Raw genomic sequence first — 23,225 nt, 5'->3', positions numbered from 1 at the left:
CCTCATTGTTTAAAAAAAAAAAAAAAGCCAAGTCCATCACAGTTGAACATCACATAATCTTCTTGTTGCTCTTCTACTCATTGATATAGACTCAAGGACTATAGACCAATGACTATTTAGAGACATGTACTGGACTGTATGCACAATTTGATAGCCCTTTGAGCATAGTTCTAAATTGCTCTCCAGAATGGTTGAATCGGTTCACAACTCCACCAACAATGTATTAGTGTTCCAGTTTTCTCACATCCCCTCCAACATTCATCATTATGTTTTCCTGTCATTTTACCAATCTGAGAGGAGTGAAATGGTATCTCAGAGTTGTCTTACTGCATTTCTCTAGTAATTTAGAGCATTTTTCATATGACTAGAAATGGGTTTAATTTTTTCATCTGAAAATTGTCTGTTCATATCTTTTGACTACTCATCATTTGGAGAATGGATTGTATTTTTATAAATTTGAGTCAGTTCTCTATATATTTTAGAAATGAGATCTTTATTAGAATCCTTGGATATAAAATTGTTCCCCCAGTTTTCTTCTTCCCTTCTAACATTGGCTGTATTAGTTTTGTTTGTACAACATCTTTTAATTTAACACAAATTATCCATTTTGCATTTCATAATGTTCTCTGGTTCTTCTTTGACCCTAAATTTCTTTCTTCTGCACAGATCTGAAAGGTAGATTATCCCTTGTTCTCCTAATTTGCTTTGTAATATCACTCTTTATGTCTAAATCATGAACCCATTTCAACCTTATCTTGGTATAAACAGTTAGGTGCTGGTCAATGCCTAGTTTCTGCCATACTATTCTCCAATTCTCTCAGCAATTTTTGTCAAATAGTGAGTTATTTTTCCAGAAGCTAGAATTTTTGGGTTTATCAAACTACATTGACTATTGTGTCTTGTGAACCTAACCCATTCCATTCATCCACTACTCTATTTCTTAGCCAGTACCAAATGGTTTTAATGACTGCTATTTCATTATATAGTTCTAGATCTGGTCACAACTAGGCCACTCTCATTTGCACTTTTTTCAATAATTCCCTTGAAATTCCAAACTTTTGATTCTTCCAGATGAATTTTATTATAATTATTTTTAGCTCTATAAAATAATTTCTTGGGAATCTGATAGGTATGGAATTGAATAAGTAGATTTATTAAGACAGAATTGTTATTTCTATTATATTAGCTCAGCCTACCCATGAGCACTTGATATTTTTCCAATGGATTAGATCTAACTTTATTTGTGTGGAAAGTGTTTTATAATTGTGTTTATAGTTCCTGACTTTGCCTTGGCAGATAGACTGGGAAAGTCACTTAACACTGTTTGACTTTAGTTTTTTTCAACTATAAAATGAACATTTCACACCTTATACCAAGATAAGGTCAAAACAGGTACATGATGTACATATAAAGGATAATACCATAAGCAAATTAGAAGAATCAGGGGAAGTTTATCTGTCAGATCTATGGATAAGGGAAGAATTTATGACCAAACAGGAAACAAAGAACATTATGAAATACTAAGATGAATAATTTTAATTGTATTAAATAAAAAAGTTTTTGCACAAGCAAAGCCAATGAAATGAAGATTAAAAGGGAAGTAGAAAGCTGGGGAAAATTTTTTATAGCCAGTGTTTCTGATAAAGGCCTCACCTCTAAAATATAGAGAGAACTGACTCAAATTCATAAGAATACAAGTCATTCCCCAAATGATAAATGGTCAAATGTTATGAACAGGTAATTTTCATATAAAGAAATTAAAGCCATGTATAGTTATATGAAAAAATGTTATGGCATATTAATGTAATGGAACATAATTATCTGTAATAAATGATAAGTAGGAAGATTTCAGAAAAACTGATAAGATTTACATGAAGTGAACAGAACCAGAAAATTATTGTATACAATAACAGCAAGATCAAGAAGATGATCAACTTTGATAGACTTTGCTCTTCTCAGTCATACAATGATCTAAAATAATCCTTAAGTCTTTAAGGGTTTAAGGATTATGATAGAAAATGCTATCCACATCAAGTGAAAAAAACTATGGAGTCTGAATTTATATTGAACCACACACTATTTTCACTTTATTGTTGTAGTTTTTCTTTTTCATGGTTTTCCCCTTTTATTCTGATTCTTCTTTCATAGCATGATCAGTGTGGAAATATATTTACTCTTTTATAGCATGATTATTGTGGAAATAGATTTAACATGATTGTATATGTTTAATTGAAATCAGATTGATTGCCATCTTGGTGAAGTGTGAAAGGGAAAGGGAGAAAAAAATGGAAATCAAAATCTTATTAAAATGTCTAAAACTAATAAATACATTTTATTATTTATTAATAAATAAATGTCTAAATAAATATCTAAAATTTATTAAATAAATCTCTACATTTTGTCTATAAATAAATGTCTAAATTTTATTGTCTAAATAAATAAATGTCTAAAACTAATAAATAAACTTTAAAGAAAGAAAGCCCAAGATATCTTGAAAGGTTTCAGCAATCAAAATTTACATTCATCCACATGTAAGGGTTCTGGATAATGGACATGTTCTTAAACATTCCCGGAGTGAAATAAGGCTGTGCTTGCTCCCATGCCTTTTAGCATGATACTTTCAGTCTTGAGATCACATATCTTCAGAATAAGGAAGACCATGGCTTTAAGGTCAGCTACTGCACTGATAGTAAATTCTTCAACTTGAAAAGACTAAAATGGAAGAATGTTGGTGAATTTTTTTTTGTTTGCAGATGATTGTGCATTCAGTGCAGCCTCTGAAGCTGAAATGCAACAAAGCATGGGTCGATTCTATGTTGCTTGTGCTAATTTTGGCCTAACAACATTATGGGACAAGGACCACCCGAATGAGAAGTTTGGGGTCTGAGTTTGAGATCAGAAAAGGTCTTTATTCCTTCTTCAACTCTCATTGCTCAAACAGTTGCAGGCAGGGAGTGCCTAGTGCAGAAGCTCCTAGATTTTCTTTGTCCTAATCCTAATCCCACCCCTAAACTCTGTTTTACTTCACCATTTGCTGATAAGGTAAGCTCACAATCTTCTTACTATAACTAACTAATCAAAGACAAAGCAGTATCAATCTTTTAATACAATTTGTTCATGGCTAATCTATAACCTATTAGCACACTACATACATTCTATAAAACCTCATTCATGCATTTCCTTTCACCAAATCTGGAAGCATCCAATTGAAAGGGGCTATCTTTAACATTATCTCATCAACAGGAAAAGATAATGATAAATGTTGGAGTGGATGTGGGGACACTACTACATAGCTGGTGAATTGTGAACTGATCTAACCATTTTGGAGAGCAATTTGGAACTATGCCCAAAGGGCTATAAAACTGTGCATATCCTTTGATCCAGCAGTGTCTCTATTGGGTCTGTATTCCAAAGAGATTATCAAAGAGGAAAAAGGACCCACATGTGCAAAAATGTCTGTGGCAGCCCTTTTTGTAGTGGCCAGAAACTGGAAACTGAGTGGATGCCCATCAGTTGGAGAATGGCTGAATAAGTTATGATATATGAATGTTATGGAATATTATTGTTCTATAAGAAATGATCAGCAGGATGATTTCAGAAAAGCCTGGAGAGACTTATATGAACTGATGCTAAGTGAAGTGAGCAGAACTAGGAGTTCATTGTACATGGCGACAACAAGATTAGATGCTCAATTCTGGTGGACATGGCTCTTTTCAACAGTGAGATGAGTTAGGCCAATTCCAATAGACTTGTGATAGAGATAGCCATCTGCATCCAAAAAGAGGATTGTGGGGATTGGACGTGGATCACAATATGGTAATTTCATCTTTTTGTTGTTTGCTTTTTTTTTTCTTTCTCATTTGATTTTCCTTGGGTAGCATGACAAATGTGGAAATATGTATAGAAGAACTGCACATGTTTAATGTGTATTGGATAACTTCTGTAGGAGAGAAGGTGAAGAGAAGGGAGGGAGAAAAATTTGGAATACAAGGTTTTGCAAGGGTTAATATTGAAAACTATCTTTGCAGATATTTTGAAAATAAAAAGCTATTATTATTATTTAAATGATAAAATGGATTAAAAAAAAACTTTTCTTCATTATGGGTTGTAAAGTTGAGTCTGTTTGTATAGATAAGAGTGTAGCAATGAGAAAACTTCACTGAAGGTCATTTCTCACAACACCAAGAAAACACCGGTGCTCCATCAACTAGAACCACACCATCCATATGTGAAACCATTGATTACAGCAAATGAAAAAGTTTTGAATGCTGTGAATAACAGCATACTTTCCAGGCATGTACACATTCATAATGAAGTTGACACACACATTGCCAGAGCTAGTTCAGTTTTTGGAAGACTGAAGGAAAGTGTGGAGAGAGAAGAAGTATTAGACTGATTCCCAAACTGAAGGTTGATAGAGCCATTGTGCTGACCTCATTATTGTTCACTTATGAAACTTGGACGGTCTATAATCAGCTTGATGCCAGGAAATTGAATGGCTTTCATTTGAATTGTCTTTGAAAGATTCTGATCACCTGGCAGAAAAAGCTATCAGACACTGAGGTCCTTTCTCAGACTATACTGCCAAGCATTACAACTCTACTGCAGAGAGTGCAACTCCGTTGGGCTGACCATGTTGTTTGAATGCTAAATGTGCTTTTGCCAAAAAAGACTGTTTTTTGGAGAACTCACGCAATGCACGCACTCACATCAAAGTCATAAAAAGTAATACAAGGATATTATCAGAGTCTCTTAAGGACTTTGGAACTGATTATGGGACATGGAAGCTATTGGCATAGGATAGTGCAGCATGGTGTACCCTCATCAGAGAAAATGCTATGTTCTATAAGCAAAGTAGAATTGAAATGGCTCAAAAGAAATTTAGAGAATCTACCCCACATGTTCACATGAACTATCTGTGCTTGACCTGTTGTAAAGCATTCTGTTCAGATCCACCACAGTCAGACACCTTGTAATTTGACTCTAACCCTAGTGGTGTCTCTTTGGAATGATGAACACCAACCAACCAACAGCCAATCACCCAACTAACCACAACTAACCATTGTTGGTCAATCCATGAGAGCCCGTGATTTGGGTATTAGGCCTGGTCCTAACCTGTAAACCTCAGGATATCTTAGGAACTTTTAGGCATCAAAATTTAAGTTCTTTTGGGCGGAGCACCAGTCAGCACAGGAAGGATTCCCTCAGTGGACAGGGGGAAGGAGAGAAGAAAGAAATTTAATGAGTATCACTACATTGTAAACTCTTTGAAGACTTAATTTTTTTTGAAGACTTAATTGTTTTTGAAGACTTAAATTTTTTTGAAGACTTAATTTTTTTGAAGACTTAATTTTTTTGAAGACTTAATTTTTTTTGAAGACTTAATTTTTTTTGAAGACTTAAATTTTTTTGAAGACTTAATTTTTTTTGAAGACTTAAATTTTTTTGAAGACTTAATTTTTTTTGAAGACTTAATTTTTTTTTGAAGACTTAATTTTTTTTGAAGACTTAATTTTTTTGGAAGACTTAATTTTTTTTGAAGACTTAAATTTTTTGAAGACTTTTAATTTTTTTTGAAGACAATTTTTTTTGAAGACTTAAATTTTTTTGAAGACTTAATTTTTTTTGAAGACTTAGTTTTTTTTGAAGACTTAGTTTTTTTTGAAGACTTACTTTTTGAGGTTTGTCCCTGTTAGAGATGTGACTTATCTAAGAAAAGGAGGAAGGCCAGAACGGACCAATGGACAATCTGGGTGGCTGTACTGGTGCCAGTAAAATGTAAGCGTCCCACAAGAAGGTCTATGGATCTTGGATTGGAAGTTGGAAGGGACTTGGGGATAAAGGGGGTACAGAGAAGCTTTTAAAGGTTTAAGAGCTTGGCTCAAGTTTACAGCCAGTAAAGAGCAGAGCTGCTGTGAGGCTAACTTGGGCGCGGACCCTGCCCTCCGCCCCAGACCAATGGGAGGGCGCGGACAGAAATTCCCTAGGATGGATGGCATTCTGGGCCCCACACGGAGAGCCCAAGTAGATGACGTCAGAGCTGTGGAGTAGTGGTTACTATTTTCGTACGTCCCCAGCGAGCACCCCCCTCTCTCCCTCCATCGGTTCAGTCCCGGAGATGCTACGGTCCTCCCCCACATCCCGCAGCCGGTCCTCCCCACCCCAGTCATCCAGCTGCAGGAAAATCCCGGAGTTCCGGAATCCTCGGCCTGGAACCCTTCCCGTGCGGCGGGGAGCCTTCCGATCTGGGCATGCTCAGTAGCCGGCGAGCGGGAGGAGGGGAGGAAGGCCCCCCTCATCCCTGCCGGAGGCACCCTCTCGCCAGACTCCAGCTGCTCCGCCGTGGCGGAAGCGCAGACGGCAGGGGCGACGGCGTCCTGGAGACCAAAGAGAGATGGAAGCGGAGGCGCCGGCGTCGTCCCGGTTGGTGGAGGAAGAGTTAGGTGGGTGCTGGCGGGCCCGGCGGGTTTTGCCAGTCTCTCCCCCCCGGAATGGCGCGTGCGGGGGACCGAGGCAAGGGAGGCCCCAGGCGGTGGTGTCTGAGTAGGGGTGCCATTGTTTAAGAGCACCCCCCGCTTTCTACGATGGTACCTCCCTCGGGGTAGCGTGAAGGCCGCTTAGGAACCTACCACCCGGGGAGGCGGGGGCGGTCTGTGGGAGAAAGCGGGACCGCCAGCGGGAGGCGGGGGGGGGAGGGGGCACCCAGGGGAGGATGCGCGGGCTGCGCTGGGGCCCGGGCCGGGGTTCGAGCGCCCGGGAAGGAAGAAGGAGATGGCTCTTGGCCCGCTATCCTCCCCTTCTCCGCCCGGCCTTTGGTAAGAAGGGAGAACGGAGCTTTTCGGGGATTGGATGCGAACAGCTACGAAGCAAACCCTGCCGGGTTTGGTCCCCGGCAAGGATGAACTTGAACTCGGGGCCCAGGACGGAACTGGCGCCGTTTGTTTGCTGACGGCAGTGAACTTGGCCATGGTAAACAGCGCCGCCAGATTGTAGCAGTTTTTTGTTGTTGTTTGTTTTGTTTTTGAACGAAGAGGCAAAAAAGCTTGAGTTCTCACCATTTCATCGGGTGAGCCTTTAAAAACAACCGTGGTTTCTTCTTTTGAATTTTTTCTTTGCCATCTGTAGTCCCCCTTAAGAACTATTTCCTTTTCCTGCCATTCAAGAGATTGAGTGATACATGAAGTGTGATTTTTTAAAAAATGTATGTATGTGTGTAGTGGGACAGTGTGTATTGACTTGTACTTTTCTTGATAGGGTTGAGATTCTCAGCTGTAAAAAACACGGATAATAACAATACTAGCTGACATTTAGGTGGGACTTACTATGTGCCAGGCACTGTGCTAATTAAACACTTGATAGTTATCTCATTTAATCAAATATAACTTTTAGGAAATCAAACAGGAACAGGTCTCTAAAAATCTTTTAATTTAAACTGATATAGAAATCACGTATAAAGTTATATAATTTTTAAATTATCATAGAGGCGTTATACTTCATCTTTTCCTGAATTGAGAATTGGTGATCAGGTTTCCATTTCAGCTTCTTCCAACACTTCAATGATGATTTCTTTACAAACCGTTTTTCTTTGCTGTGCTTTGGAAAATGAGGATAAATGGTTGTGGTTCCCATCTGCATCATAATGTTATTGAAGAATTAAATATGCCGGAGGACAATTTGAATCTTTCTGTCCTCATAATAAAATAAAAATGGACTTTGTAAACTGTTTTTGCTATTGTTCAGTTGTGTCTGACTCTTCATGAACTTGTCTGGAGTTTTCTTAGTAAAGACACTGGAGTGCTTGGCCATTTATTTACTTCTCTAGCTTATTTCACAGATGAAGAAATTCAGGCAAACAGGTTAAGTGACTTGTCTGGATTACAGAGCAAGTAAGTAAACTGTCCAAGACCTTATTTGAACTCAGGTTTGACTTCAGACTCAGCCATCCATTGTATTGCCTTGCTGCCCTAGAAGCAAAATAGAGTTCAATAATTTAGTCTCCTTACTATATGTTATCTTTCTATTTATTCTTTTGTTCTTGTGCTATACTTAAGTATTCATCATCAGCCTCAGTCCATTCTGAGCTTTTGATGCTATTCTTACTTGATGCTATGCTTTCATACTTATCCTCTTTTGCTTATTCCTTTTAATCTTCTGTAAATGTCTTTTTTTAAAAAATAGGTTGATTAATTTTCTGGGCATTTACACCATTCTGTTTAGTCAAATTTGCCTTTTTCCCTTTAATATAATAAATTCTGTTTGTGTCTTCAGAACTTAATTCTTGAGAAACTTTTTATTTATCTTGGGCTGACTTCCCCTGCAAGATAGTATACCTAGGGACCCAACTTCTTTCTCTTTACCCTTTGAAAGGATCTGTGATTTTTAATAATATCATTATTTCCTCTAGTGATAATGGATCACAGTCCATCCATTCCTACCTGCCTATGATGTGTCTTATCCATACTATACCATAAATTTGTCATATAAAGTCATTCCAACATGTTGAGGGCCTTCTTTGCTTTTCTTGACAAGCAAAAATACTAGTAGAATGCATGAGGCTCACCTGCAGTTTTACTAGCTCATTTTTTTTTTTTTTTTTGCTCATGTTTCTTTGATAATTCTTAATTTTTCATAATGTGTTACAACCTAATCACATGTTTTCTATGCCTCTTCTGTGCCCTTTGGGTGATTTAACATTTCATTTTTTTCAGTGTCTGTTATCTTCAGTTACTCAGAGTTATTATATAACACTGATGTAATATTAATGTGAAAGATGGGCCTTTGTTTTAAGAGGCTTGTGCTTGTTTTTTTAAAAAAAATTTTTTTTTTTAAATTCAGTGTCTCAAGACTAATTTATCCTTTCTTCTTCCTCTTAAACTATTGGCCCAAGTCATTGTCCATTTACACAGTTTGTCAAGACTGTTAGAAAAGCTCTACAAGTTGTCCTTCCTATTGCCAATAATGGTTGGCACATGTCAACAATGTCCATCTTGAAGATATTCTTCATCCACTTGCTTTTTTCCCATGTGGATTGTTAGACCACGTGTTTTTGAGTGACTATGGATCTCATTTAGGAGGGCCTGCTGTTCTCTAGAGCTAGAAATAATCACTTCAATGCCATGAGATGCAGGATTAGATCTCCAATGTGACAGTGGTAAATTTAGGGAGCATTTTTCTCCTTTATTCCTTACTTAATGATCAGAGGATAATCGGACAAACATTTTTTCGGTTACTTCAGGGAATTGTGTATAATTTTAACATATACATGGGGGGGCATGTTGTTGGAGGAACCTTTAAGGTACCAGTTTGCTCTACTAAATTAGGTAATTAAAAAATTAATCTCAGTGAGATCTTGTATTTTCTATATCTTTTTAAGTCAGTTGTTATGGTGAGTCTCCTGTGAAATATCCCTAATTAAAGCTTTCTCATTCTCTTCTAATGCTCGGATATCCTTGTTACATGCTAGGTTATTTAAAAAAAAAACAAACAACTTTAACATTGATGGACAAATAGGCAAATAGGTTAACATCTATTGATGATCTTTTAGTTATCTATTTTACTAGTGTAAAGTCAGATTTTTTTTCTGTGCTTTTGGTATCTTTTCCAGATATTTTGAGAATTTTCTTTTTAAATTGTCACCTTTAGCATGTACTGCTTCTGTAATAATTGCTTTTTCTATATTTTTTTCTTCAATGTTGTTTTAATTTTTTTCTAAGTTTATCTAGGGATGTAATGATAAGAGGCAAATATAGTTGTTTTAGTGACTTTGATCTTGAGAAGAGTTGCTTGTATAATCCTTTAAAAGATACCTTTTTGTCTATCTGTTGTCCTTTCCAGATAGAAAAACTCTTCTCTTTCTCCTCCATTGATTGTGACCCAGCTGCATTCTGCTACATTTTTTCTCCGAAGTTTCTAGATTTCCTCATGCGTATTTCTTTTAAAATTATAATACTATTTCTGTACTCCTAATAATTTATTTTCTTCCTGTTGAATGATATATGGCCTTTCAGTCATAATCTGTCACAAATTCTCTCCAGCATCACATAGACAGTAAATGTCTGAGAGTAGATTTGAAAACTGGTCTTTTTGACACAGTGTCTCATTCTATCTACTGCTCCACTTTATTTTCCTCAGAAATTACCCTCGTAAAAGGGGTAGTCGAAACATGAAAGGAATGATATGGCCAAGGGTAAAGAGAGGATATTGAACAAAAGAAATACTCTTGGAAGAATGCCATGGTTAAGGGGTTGGGAAGATGATGAATAGGAAAAGAAAGATTTAAATTTTATTAAAGTTCTAGTTAAAAATAATCATTGTATATAAAATTAATTGGAAAAAATGGGACAATTACCCAGTTGAACTAGATGTTAAATTGTCAAGGGAATTAGTTGAGATCCATAATTTAGCAGAATGGAGTAAATTATATCACCGTATCATAGAATCTGAGAATTGAGGATCTCAGAAACCATTTGAATCAGCTCATACCAGAATAAGTATCCCCTCTACAACAGTCCTAAGAAGTAACCATACAGCCTTTGCCTAAAGATCCCTAGTGAATGGAATTCACTAGGTCGTACTACCTTAGGAAGTAGCCTTTTCAACTTTGGGACAGTTTTAATTATTTGGAAGTTTTTCCTTACAAAAAGTCTAAATTTGCCTCTTTGAAGTTCATAAGGTTTTGTAACCCATTTGCTATATATAGAAAAATGTAATGCCTTCTAATTCTAATCAGCTGGCTTCATGATTGTTGGCACAAATTATTATCTGCTCTTTCTATTGGGGAAAGTCTTCATATGTTTGGGGTACACATTTTCCTAATTTACCAAGAGGTTTAAGGCTTAATAGTTAACCCATAATTTTATTTAGCCCACCTGCTGAGATAGTTTACTGGACTATGGTCACTCTGCATGCTATAAGCTTCTTAGAGCCACAGGTGAAAGTTGGGACCTTATTTAAAAAAAAAGAAATAAAGTGACTAAGAAAACATTGTCATCTGTTTTTATTTCCATATTAAAATATCTCTAATAAAAGGAACTCACATCTTTGATGTATATTATGGTATCATGGACACAAATATTACTAGAGAATAGGCGAGCTTTTGCAAGTGTTATTCCATAGCAGACCACATCTTCACTTTTGCAAAATTGACCAAAATATGTAGGAAACTGATTATCTCATATTCTAAATTATTTTGTTGATTATAAAATTGCTTGAGTATAGAAAAATCTCTAATCATAAATACTAGGTGAATCATAAAATACAAATTTACCAAAAGTATGTGTTACAGTGATGAAGAGATATCCATTGCACAGTCCAAGTCAGATGGTCTAGACATTTCTGTTTGTAGGTATCATTGTGCTGATTTTATCAATCCTTGGATCAAGGAAGAGATTACTGAATAAGTCCCCTAAGGATTCAAGAGTTTGGCCTAACTATTCACATAACAGCAATTAGCTAAAGGATATCTTTGTTCTAATTATGATATATATTTAGATGGAAATTGATGAATCTTGTCCATCAGTATATGTATATTTTGGACAGTATTGTCTGTCACTTTTATGGTGGCTTGCTTGCTCAAGTCCTGGATGTTTCATTTCAAAATTTTTCCCCAGTTACATTGAAAAAAATTTTTTTTCACATTTGTTTTTAAAATTTTTGAGTTCTAGGTTCTCTCCCTTTTTCCTACTCACAGTTAAGAAACCACTTATGAAGCTCGGATAATGGATAATGCTCTTGTTCTTTCCCAGTCATCAATGGAGTAAAACAATTCTCTGCTTGTTCCCATGTTTTTAGCATGATGTTTTCAGCCATGTGGTCAGATGCCTTCAATGAGGACAAACACATCATTAAAGTCAGCTACTGTACTGATGGTAAATTTTTCTTGAAACTTGAAAACTTGAAAAAGTTAGAATCCAAAAGTAAAGGTGGAGAGAGTGCTGGTGCATAGTTTTTTGTTTGCAGGGTTAAGTGCAAGTGCAAGATTGTGCACTTAATGCAGCCTCAGAAGCTGAGATGGATATAAAGTGTGGATGGATTCTCTGCTGTTTATTCTAATTTTGGCCTAACAATCAATACTAAGAAAACACAGATACTTCTTCAGCTAGCACCACATTACCCAAATGTGGAACCATCAGTTATAGTAAATGTAGAAGTTTTGAATGCTATGGATATAATGCAAAGTGTGAGAGAGAAGAGATATTAGACTGACTTCCAAACTGAAGGTCTACAGAGCAACTGTGCTGACTCATTGTTGTATGCTTGTGAAACCTGGATGGTCTGTTACCAGCTTGATGCCAGGAGACTGAATGCCTTCCATTTAAATTGTCTTAGGAACATTCCGAAGACTGCCTGGCAGGATGAGGTACCAGACACTGAGGTCCTTTCTCAAACTAAACTGCCAAGCATTCCAGCTCTGCTGCAGAGGTTACAGCTCCGTTGGGCTGGCCATGTTGTTGGAATGCCAAATATGTTCTTTCCAAAGAGACTGTTTTATGGAGAACTCACGCAATGCATGCACTCACATGGTGGTCAGAAAAAGTGATACAAGATCACTCTCAGATCAATTACAAAGAAGAACTTTGTAATTGATAGTGGCACAGAACTGCCCAGCATGGTATGCCCTCATCAGAGAAGAGTCTATGTTCTATGAGCAAAGCAGAATTCAAGTAGCTCAAAACCCCCCTACAGGATCTGCAGCTATAGAGAATCCACCCCAAATGTCCTCATGGACTATTGGTGTCTGACCTCTGGTGGAGCATTCCAAGCTCATGTTGGTCTCATGAACCCCAGGCACACTTTAAATTGACTCTCACATAGTGGTGTCATTTTGGTCCTCTTTGAGAACAAAGAACAACAACTAGCCAACTTTGGATAGATATTGCAAATAGCTGGCTATTTGAGTCAGGGCTTAAATAGAGGGCCAGCGATATGGATTACTGCAGAAAATTTTAGAGTCTCTTTAGTGCAATTTAATGACTTCAGTTCCCTGAAATGAAGGCCCATCCTTCTTAATACCAATATTATACCAGTGGTTGTGTGTGGTTGTAGGTTGTGGAATGTTGCAGTCTTCAAATAATTGAAATTGATTATTACAAGGTGGGTGCATTGAAGGAGTGAGCAGGTCACAAAATGTAACAAAGTACTATGGCGAACTGTAGTAAAGAGTGACATCAAAGAAATGCATTATTGAAAAATTATTGGCCAATCATTTGGCAGTCTTAAAAGAAAGACTTTTACTTGTGAATTTTACTAGTATCCTGTTAATGTCAGGAAAATTTGAGAAAGACTTAACTATATTGGGTGGACCCTTTGTAGTAAATTTAACAGAAGGATATGGACAAGATTTGCAGCAATAGGCAGACATAAGTTGTAGAAGGTGCATTAGTATCAATGAGATAACAGATCAATGAAGAACATAAAGAATTAGAAAAGCAGGTTTTAATGGAAAGATAAGAAATTGAAGAAATATATCAGTTTGTAGTGATGAAAAGATATGGAACTTTGAAAATAAGATTGGTAACAAGTTTGATTAATCCATCTTAAAAATAACTGAGGAACAGATAAGGACAATTAACCACAAATATACATCACATATTTACATAAGTTGAAGTCATCATATCCTTTATAAGTAATGTCACGAAGAATGAAATTCAAAACAATTCTTAGGGACAGAGAATTCTAACAATTAAATCAATCTGCTCATTTTGTTAATAGAATCAGATTTCTGGTTATTAGTTATGAAAATTCCTCATTCCAACTTTCTCTGGTCTCATGTTATTTTAAATTAATTTTTAATATATAAAAGAAAACAAATTTGTCTTGTGTTTATTTTTTTTTTTTATTTTTTTTATTTTTTGTAATGGAGAGCATGACATTTTTATCCAAAAAAGTGTTTTTGGTTTTTTTGTATGTGTGAGGCAATTGGGCTTAAATGACTTGTCCAGGGTCATACACTAGGAAGTGTTAAGTGTTTGAGGCTAGATTTGAGCTCAGGTCCTTTTGACTTCAGGTCCTGACTTCTATCTATTGCACCACCTAGTTATCACCCAAAAAAAGTTTTGAAAGGGCAGAAACAGCGTTTGCTTTCACATCCTTGCCATATTTGGAGGACTGATTATTTAGTTATGGAAGCTTAGGATTTTGATAGGGCTCATAGAGCTTCTTTTAGATCAGGGATTCTTAGCCTTTTTTTTGTCATGGATTCCTCTGACAGTCTGAACTCTGTGTATCCCTTCTCAGAATAATGTTTTTTAAATGTATAAAGTAAAATATTTAGGATTACAAAGGAAACCAACCATATCGGGATATAATTGTAAGAATGTTGAAAAGAAAAAAAAAATCCCAGATTCCAGGTTAATAACCCCTAAACTTTATCTTGTATTTTAAAGTAACAACTATACTCAAATCTTATTTACCCCATCCCCCAAAAGATCCCCAGCAACACAACAAATCCAAACCCTAACAATAGGAACTACAAACAAAACTTCTTAACAAAAGATTTCTGTGACATTCAAATACATATCAGTTTGCATTTAATTAACATATACAATACAAAATAGCACTAGGTATTGTATAATACGTGAAAGAAAGGGATATACCCATTGACCTTAAGCAACTTATGTTTTGTTCGGGAAATATATTTAAAAAGATTTTAAAATGGTATAAATAGTGAATATAGTACTAGCTTTATAATCAGAGGGCCTTCATTCAAATGCTAGTTCTGCCACTTTCTCCTATGTAATCTTGGACAATGCACTTGACTGCTTTTGGCCTTAGTTTCTTCAGCTGTCCATTAAGGTTTGGATTAATAGTAGAAATCTAAGACTCTGTTCAGCTCTAAAATTGTGATTCTGTGCTGCTTTGTGTTTTTTTAACTTTTATTTTTTAGGGATTCTTTTCAAATATGAATTAGGCCAGATGGTATTAAGGCCCTTTCTACTTTGAAATTATATGATTCTCTAATATATCAACTAAGTTAATAAGTATAGAGTAGATGAGTGATTATTAGTGGTTAATCAGGAAAGAAGGATTATGTTTAAATTTTGAATAAGTATTTGAGGGATGAGAAAAAAGAAAAAAGGCATAGATTGATATGGAGGAGTTGGCAAGATATTCCTGGATAAGGTGAATGTCATGTGTTATAACAGTCATAATAATGTTTTTCTAATATCTTTCTTTCTGCTTCAATTTAAATTTATTCATTATGAGCCTATCTTTAGTAGTTAGTAATAGATGTTAGTTGTACAAAGCTAGTTATATGCAGTCATTCCCCAATTCATGAGTGAATTACATCCTAGAAATAAATTGTTTGGAATTTGATATTGAAAAAATAATTTTCCTTATGGGATAAATATTATAAATTATAATTATAATAAAAGTAACTTACATTTGTTTTTAACACCTTAAAGATTGCAACTCTGTAAAGTAAGAAGTTTCAATGGAAATATTCTTATTTTAGAGATACAAAAACAGTCTCTTGATAGCCTCTAAATTCTTGATTGTGACCCCATGTGAGTGGAATTTGAATCCAGATCTCCTATTTATGAGTCTGATATTCTTTTTTCCTCTCAGTAGTGTTTTATTTCTCCAAATATATATAATAGATAGTTTTTAATATTCATATTTATAAGATTTTGTGTTCCAAATTTTTTTCCCACCCTCTTCTATTCCTCCCTCCCCAAAACAGCCAAGCACTTTGATATAGGTTTAATATGTACAAGTCTTTCAAACATATTTCCATATTTGTCACGTTGTGCAAGAAAAATCAGACCAAAAGAGAAAAAGCAAACAAAAATAGGTGAAAAAAAAAACAAAAAACTATGCTTTGATCCACATTCAGTCTTCATAGTTCTCCCTCTAGATATAGATGGCATTTTCTAGCCCAAAGCTGTGGAACTGTCTTGAATCTGCATTGCTCAGAAGAGCCACATCCATCAGAATTGATCATCACATATTCTTGCTGTTGCTGTGTGCAACGTTTTGTTGGTTCTGCTTACTTCACTCAGCATAGTTCATGTAAGTCTTTCTTTTCTGAAATCACCCTGTTCAACATTTCTTGTAAAATCTTCCATTACATTCATATACCATAATTTATTCAGCCATTCCCCCTATTGATGGGCATCCACTCAGTTTCCAGTTTCTTGCCACTACAAGAAGGACTGCCACAAACATTTTTGTACATGTGGGTCATTTTCTTTCTTTTATGATCTCTTTGGGAAATAGACCCTACCAGATCAAAGGATATACGCCTAGTTCTATAGCATTTTTAGGAGGAATAGTTCCAAATTGCTCTCCAAAATGGTTGAATCAATTCAGAACTCTATCAGCAATGTATTAAGGTTCTTTTTTCCCCCCACATTCCTTCCAGCATTTATCATTATCTTTTCCTATAATCTTAGTCAATCTGAGATGCATGAGGTGGTACCTCAGAGTTATTTTATTTTGCATTTATGAGTCTAGCATTCTTGCAAAAGCTTGTTGGCTCTCCAAACCCTTTTTAATCCATACAGTTGAAAAGGGGGCCATGTGATGTAAATGGAAGGATGCATTTCCTTCTCCTTTCCTAAGTATATCAGAACACTCATTTCCTTAGTGAAATATATCTTAGGAAGGTATTAATAGGAAGATAATATAATTCTGTTAATTTACATTTTTAAAAAATATGACTGACTAATAATCCCTTAACTTCCTAGAAATATTTGTTTTTAAATGAAGATACTTATTAATACAAATGAATTTCAGTTGATAAAATTTCAGACTTTATGGCTAAAGGGGGAAAAAAAATCAGATATAATGGGGGTGGGGAAGATATTTGGGCCTGAGTTTGTCACATTCATTCCTGTTATAAGCTTCTTTCCTGTTCCCATTTCAGATTCTATAGAATCTTCAAGGTTTCTCCCATCATCTGTTCTCATAGGTATAGTAGAGTATTTTCCAGTTTCTATTTGTTTTAAATTTGTAAACTTCTATAAAATGCTACTCCAATATCTTATTGTGGCAAAGTGACCTAGTTTCCTGAAGGCCATGCAGCTGAGTAAAAGCTTTTGTCTTTTACTCTTACCCATCTAGAAAATCTTCACGTATAAGCTTAGTCATGGAGTGTGTGTCTATCATTTGGGAATTTGCCTGATTTTAGAGAGGCTTGTCATTAGAAATTGGTCATTAGGAAATAAAATTTCTGGGCCATGGAAATCTTGTTAAACTAAATGTTGAGGAAGTACAAAAAGTATCAAGGGATGAAATTACCCTACCAATTAAAAAAAAAAAAGAAATATTGAAGTATCTAAGAACCTCTTATATTTGATATGAATAAAATGGATTTTTTAATCATTAAAATATTAGTAACACTAACAGTGTCAAGATGGGGGTATTAGGACCTATAAGAGGTCAAGTCCCCCTGTAAAATCAAAAATATACCAGAAGGAACAATGATAAAACCAAGAAAATTGTTTACAAATTCTTCATTCAAAGTTTAAACAAGCTAAGGCTAAAAGTGTATTGATGACCCTGTAAGAGTCACTGTAAGAGTGACTGTAAAAGTACTGTAAGAGATTGAACTAGACAAGTATCCAGGTATTCTAGGCCCAAAACACAGCAGGAGATAATTTCAGATGATTTTTGCAAAAGGCAGGATCTACTTATAGCACCAAATCCAGGATCATATAAGGACCTATTCAAACTCTTCACTACAGGGGAAGCTTTTGATCTGAATTCAAGCCCCTAATTCAGAATTTGAGGCTGGAGATAGGATGAACAACCAAATACAGCAAAGAATTACCATTGATGAAAGCCTGAAAAAAACGGCTTGGTCATAAGGACTTAAAAAAAAAAAAAAAAAAGGAAAAATTGAGATAAAAATAAAATAAATAAGGAGGAAAGGATATCAAAGAGAATTAATTTTAAAATATTGGGTATTATACCATTTCCAAGAAATGAACTCCTTGAAAATTAAGGCCAAACAGAAAACAACAATGTCATGACATAACAAAAGATTGAAGAAAATACAAGACATAAATAAAATCTAAGAATAATTAGAGTAACTGAAAGTCATGGTCAAATAGAGAAGGCCTAGATATGATGTACCAATAAAAATAACAAAAATTATCCAGACCTCGTGGAACCAGAGGGGGAAAGTGGAAATAAAATGTTTACCTTACTTCCTGAAAGAAATTCCAAAATGAGAACTCCTAGGAACAATATAACCAAAATCCAGAAGTTCTGGATAAAGGAAATACTGCAAGCAGAAAGAGTTCAAGTGCCAAGAATCCATAGTCAAGATTATACAAGAATTCACACTTGACATATTCTAAGAAAAGAGGACTTGGAATTTAATACTCAAAAGGTAAATGATAAAAAACTTATAATTAAGAATAACCTAACAAAAGCAAAATCCTAAAGGGAAAAAAATAGATATTTTATGAAATAGAGGATTTTTAGGCACTCCTGTTGAAAAATCCATAACTGATAGATACTTTAAAATGGAGACAGAGACGATAAAAGAAACATAGAAAAATATACATCTATGATCAGTTGGAAGAAACTATGAGCATGAATTGTTTTTAATGCTAAAAGATCAGTTGAAAAGCTCTCAGAGCCTTACTGTCTTTAAGAATCATAGCCAAAGTTAAAAAGAAAATGCACAAAGATGATTTTTTTTTTGTTTTTTTATTTTTTGACAGTTTCAGGAAAACAAAGAAATTGGATGGGTAATATATTTAACTGGGGAGAAAAGGAGGAAGAAAAGGGAAATCTAGCTCACGTTAGGCTATATGAAATACAGAGAAAGTGATATGGGGACTGAACATCTTATTAACTTCCCTTTCATCTGAACTGGCAATTATGAAACTGATTTTAAATTGCACATTTTCCTGCATTCTATTCATTTGTATATTTTTCCTTTATCTCATTTCCATATTTTTAAAGTATGAGAAGGTAACAAAAGTTTTTCTAAAATTTGTGATTTATAGAATCTGTTTTGTGCTTCATTTTTCTTTTTCCATTTGCCTTAGACTGGATCACAGGCATATAAATAGAAATGCACAAATAAATAAACACATGTTATATGTACATATGTATATATATTGTGTAATATTGAATAGTATATAGCATCCAAATACTTAAAGTAAAAATCAATTGAACTGCAAGAAGAAGTGATGAAACTATAATTTGATGGAATCTCAAAGTATTCTTTTCAAAGTTGGACAGATCTAAGAAAACAATTAAAAACAACTAATAGACCTTTAAGGTATTAGAGATCATGGATTTCTAATAATTAACAAATGGGAATAGAAAGGAATTTGTTATACAACTATATATGACAACTTTGCAAAAATTGTATTGAGACATAAAAGCCTCAATAAAAAACTAAAAAATACAAATAAATATTAAACATCCTTTATTGACCATAGTACAATGAAACTATAGCAAATAAAATGTCTCTAAGGACTTAAAAATCAATTGGAGACTAAATAACTTAATATCAAATAATTGCTTAAAGAACAAATGATAGAAATAATAGGAAATTTCATCAAATGAATTGACGAGATAATTACATCAACAAAAAAGAGGACAAATCAATGATTGAACATGAAACCCAAAAAAACAACCTAAAAAGACAAAAATGATTTTCCAACTAAATAACAAGTTAGAAATTTTCAATATCAAAGGAGAGATTAGAAAAACAAAAACAAATCTAATGTGAATAAAACTAGGAGCTACCTCTTTAAAACTAAAACTAATAAAATTAATAACTAGCTACTTTTATTTTAAAAAGAAGAAAACCATATTATTCCTTTAAAAATTAAAAAGATTTCAGAACACTTGAAAATGAAATAAAGCTATTAGAAAATATTTTGCCTAATTACATGCTGACAAAACTAATAACTTAGATAAAATAGTTGAATGCTTACCAAGATAAATAGCCAGATAACAGAAGAAATGGATAAATTAAATAATTCAATATAAAAAAATAAATTGCACAAAGTATAATGAACTTTCAAAGAAAAAAATCCTGAATCATATAATGTGAAAGTGAATTCTATCTAGTATCCCAAGGACAATTCCAGTAACACATCAACTATAAAGATAGGAAAACAAAGGGCTCTTCCAAATTGTTTCTGTGAAACAAATGGCAAAACCAAAAAGGGACAAGGATGAGAAAGAAAAGTATAGACCAGTGTCCATAATGAATCAGTGAATCAAAAATATTCATCAAAACAGGCTCCAGCAAATAGGTTCCAATAACATGTTAGAAAGATCAAAATGGCAGTACCACATAAAATAATTATTAAGTTGAAACACTAAAGGCTTACTTTATAGAGCTAGAAAACAACAAAATTCCTCTGGAGGAAAAGAAATTCAAGAATTTTGAGAAATGATGAAAAAAAAGGAAAAGTGAGAGGCTAACAGTATTAGATCTCAACCTATACAATAAAGTGGCAATCATCAAAATAATTAAATACTGCTTATAAAAATTAGGTCGAGCAATAGAACAGATTAGATTCATACAAAGCATATTGAAGTAGACAAACACTATAAGTATTAGGTCCAAGAAACCAAATAACCCCCTCTACTGGAATAAAGACTCATTATTTGACCTCTTTTTCCCCACCCCCAAAATTTGCAGTATGGCAGAAATCAAATTTAGATGATTATATCATATGCCAAATTAAGCTCTAAATGGATAAATGACATAGATTTAAAGAGTGACATTGTAAACAAATTAGAAGGCCAAGAAGTTAACTTTTCAAATCTATAGTTGGGAAAGAATTTAATGAGTGTTAATACACTCCCAGGAGATGAAACAGACAATTTCTATTAATCAAGTTTAAAAACTTTCACAAATAGAACAAATGAAGTTAAAATTATGGTGGCTATAGAAACTGGGAAAATTCTTTACAAAAAAATTTTGACAGAGGTATCATTCAAACTATGTAAGAATATTATTCAAATTTATAAACATGAGACCAACCCCCAATAGATAACTGGATATATAAGTGGTCAAAAGTTATGAAAAAGAAAAGAATATATTATATGCACTAGATAAAGAAAAAAATAGTTTTCTAAAGAACAAATTCAAGCTGACAATTATGAAAAAAATCTCCTAATAACTAATAATGAATGAAATAAAGTACCTCTGAGGTTCTGCTGTAAGTCTAACAAATTGGCAAAAAGGTCAAAAAAAGTAAAATGATTAATATTAGACGAGGGGCACACTAGTGCATTGTTGTTGAGACTGAGAGTTGGTTTTGCTTTGAAAAAAAAAAAGGGAACTATGTCCTTAAATGAACTAAATTGTGCTTGCCCTAGTTATACCACTTTTTAACTTATATCCCAAAGAAATGAAAAAAAAGAGGCAAAGAACTCATAGGGGTTCTTTTGTACAAATGTGTAATAAAGTTATAACATCTCTTTTTATAATTTGCAGAGAACTGGAAACTGGTTACCAACTATTGGAGAACAACTTATGATTAAGTATAGTGGAATATTATTGTGCCATAAGAAATGATGAAATTAATGGTTTCAGAGAAACTTGGGAAGATCTCTATGAAGTGTTGCATATGAAATAAGTAGTACTAAGAGGAAAAAAAAATTGTACAATGTCAACAACATTAAAAAAGAAAACAAGTTTAAAAGATTTGATAAACTCTAGTGCATTGAGTAACCATGATTTTAGAGAACTGAGAAATAGTATGCTCATATTATCCATCTTTTTACAATTGTTGAATTCATGATGCTAAATAATACATAATTTCCAGACACAGCCAATGTGGGAAATTTTTTTGCTTGAATTTGAAAATTATGAGGGCTTTATTTAATTTTTCTTTTCTCTAGTGAAGATGGAAGGAACAGGACAAGAGGAATAGGGTAACCAAAAAAAAGAAAGAAAGAAAAGAAAAAAAAATTAGAAAAATAGAAAGGTAGAAAGCAGAACTTTCTTAAGAAAAAGTATGAATAAGTAGAACAGCTTTGAAAACTACAGGTTGAATTTATAAACTTAAAAGGAAAAGCAAGGTCTACATAATAGATATCTAGAGCTTTGTTTGTAATATTATTTTCCTCTGCTACTATATGTTTGAGATTAACCATTTTATTTTAAGTTCCAAATCATCAATGATGAGCAAAAAGATCAAGAAATGCATTTTTCATACTTTTAATTCAGTTATCAGTACCTTAGTATTAAGACTATAAACTTTCAAATACATATATAATACATTTTTCTCTCAGATTGATGGACAGGATCATTTCATATTTTTCCATGTTAATTACATAGAAAGAAATATTTCTGCAAATAATATCCCAAAATATTTAACAAATACAAATCTTTTTTTGATACAAGTTATATGCCTTAGAAGCTGTATTTTAAAATTACATAATTTAGTTTCAGATTAAATCAAGTAGGGAAAGGAAATCAGTAGGGTGATTCTTAAATTGAATAAATCTGCACTTAGTAGTTTTCTAAGTGAATTAAAATTGAGTTGCCTTTATCTTAAAGACTTTTTATAAAATATATATCTTTTGTGGTGATGTTAACAATAACTACATTATTTTCAGAGTTAATATTGTATTAATATTTGATGATTTTTAGATGTTTTAGGCCTTCTGACCTTCTTATAAAGAATGTTAAGAATAAATTTTAGTATCCATACTCTTTAAAAAATATGAAAACCTACCTTTGTTCCTTTTGAGATTGTTTCTTTAGCCAGTATATTCTACAGGACTGTATGTTCAAATGATAGGATTTCTGGCCTCTCTGGAATGTTAGGTGGTGATGACTATCTACATTGTAAGGATACAGTGTACTAGATATTTTGCAGAACACAATGCCCAGTGCCCATAGGCAGAAAAATTAGATTTCTTATAATTGACATTTTGGAGGAGTGATTAGGAGAAATGAACTGAATTAAGTTAAAAATAGAAGAAAGTATTTATTAAGCAAGGTTATGTATTAGATGGGCCCTTCCCCATTGAGCTTTTGTTTTACTGGTGAGAGGAGTAGGATAAGATGGCATGATGTGTACAAAGGTAAGTATAACACTTAGTGGAGTATGATAAGGACAGTAGAAAAATACGAAATGCTCATAAGAAAATTTTAGGTTTTAGATGACAGTTTCATTAAAGGATGGTTTCACAGAGTTGATGACACACCTGAGTTGATTTTTGAGGGAAGGGCAATACAGATTATAAGAAGCTGAGATGAGGAAGTGCCTTCTAGGAATGGGAGGTAACCT

At 34.0% G+C, this 23,225-nt stretch overlaps 1 protein-coding gene across 4 annotated transcripts in view; it reads left to right on the top strand.

Moving 5' to 3' along the window:
- Positions 1–6,238: 6,238 nt before the first annotated feature.
- SLC36A4 (solute carrier family 36 member 4) overlaps positions 6,239–23,225 on the top strand; it is a 73,775-nt gene continuing 56,788 nt past the window's right edge. The window contains exon 1 of one of the 4 annotated variants that reach the window (XM_031960984.1): positions 6,239–6,443. In XM_031960984.1, the coding sequence (XP_031816844.1) occupies positions 6,395–6,443 (49 nt within the window). In that variant the 5' untranslated portion in view covers positions 6,239–6,394. Of the gene's footprint in view, positions 6,444–6,718; positions 6,970–6,993; positions 7,067–23,225 lie in introns of those variants that run through there. The other 3 variants (XM_031960979.1, XM_031960981.1, XM_031960983.1) reach the window with 3 other exon arrangements.

This window comes from Sarcophilus harrisii, chromosome 3 (genome assembly GCF_902635505.1).
Source record: "Sarcophilus harrisii chromosome 3, mSarHar1.11, whole genome shotgun sequence".
Lineage (NCBI taxonomy): Eukaryota > Metazoa > Chordata > Mammalia > Dasyuromorphia > Dasyuridae > Sarcophilus > Sarcophilus harrisii.
This window is presented reverse-complemented; position numbering and strand designations above follow the sequence as displayed.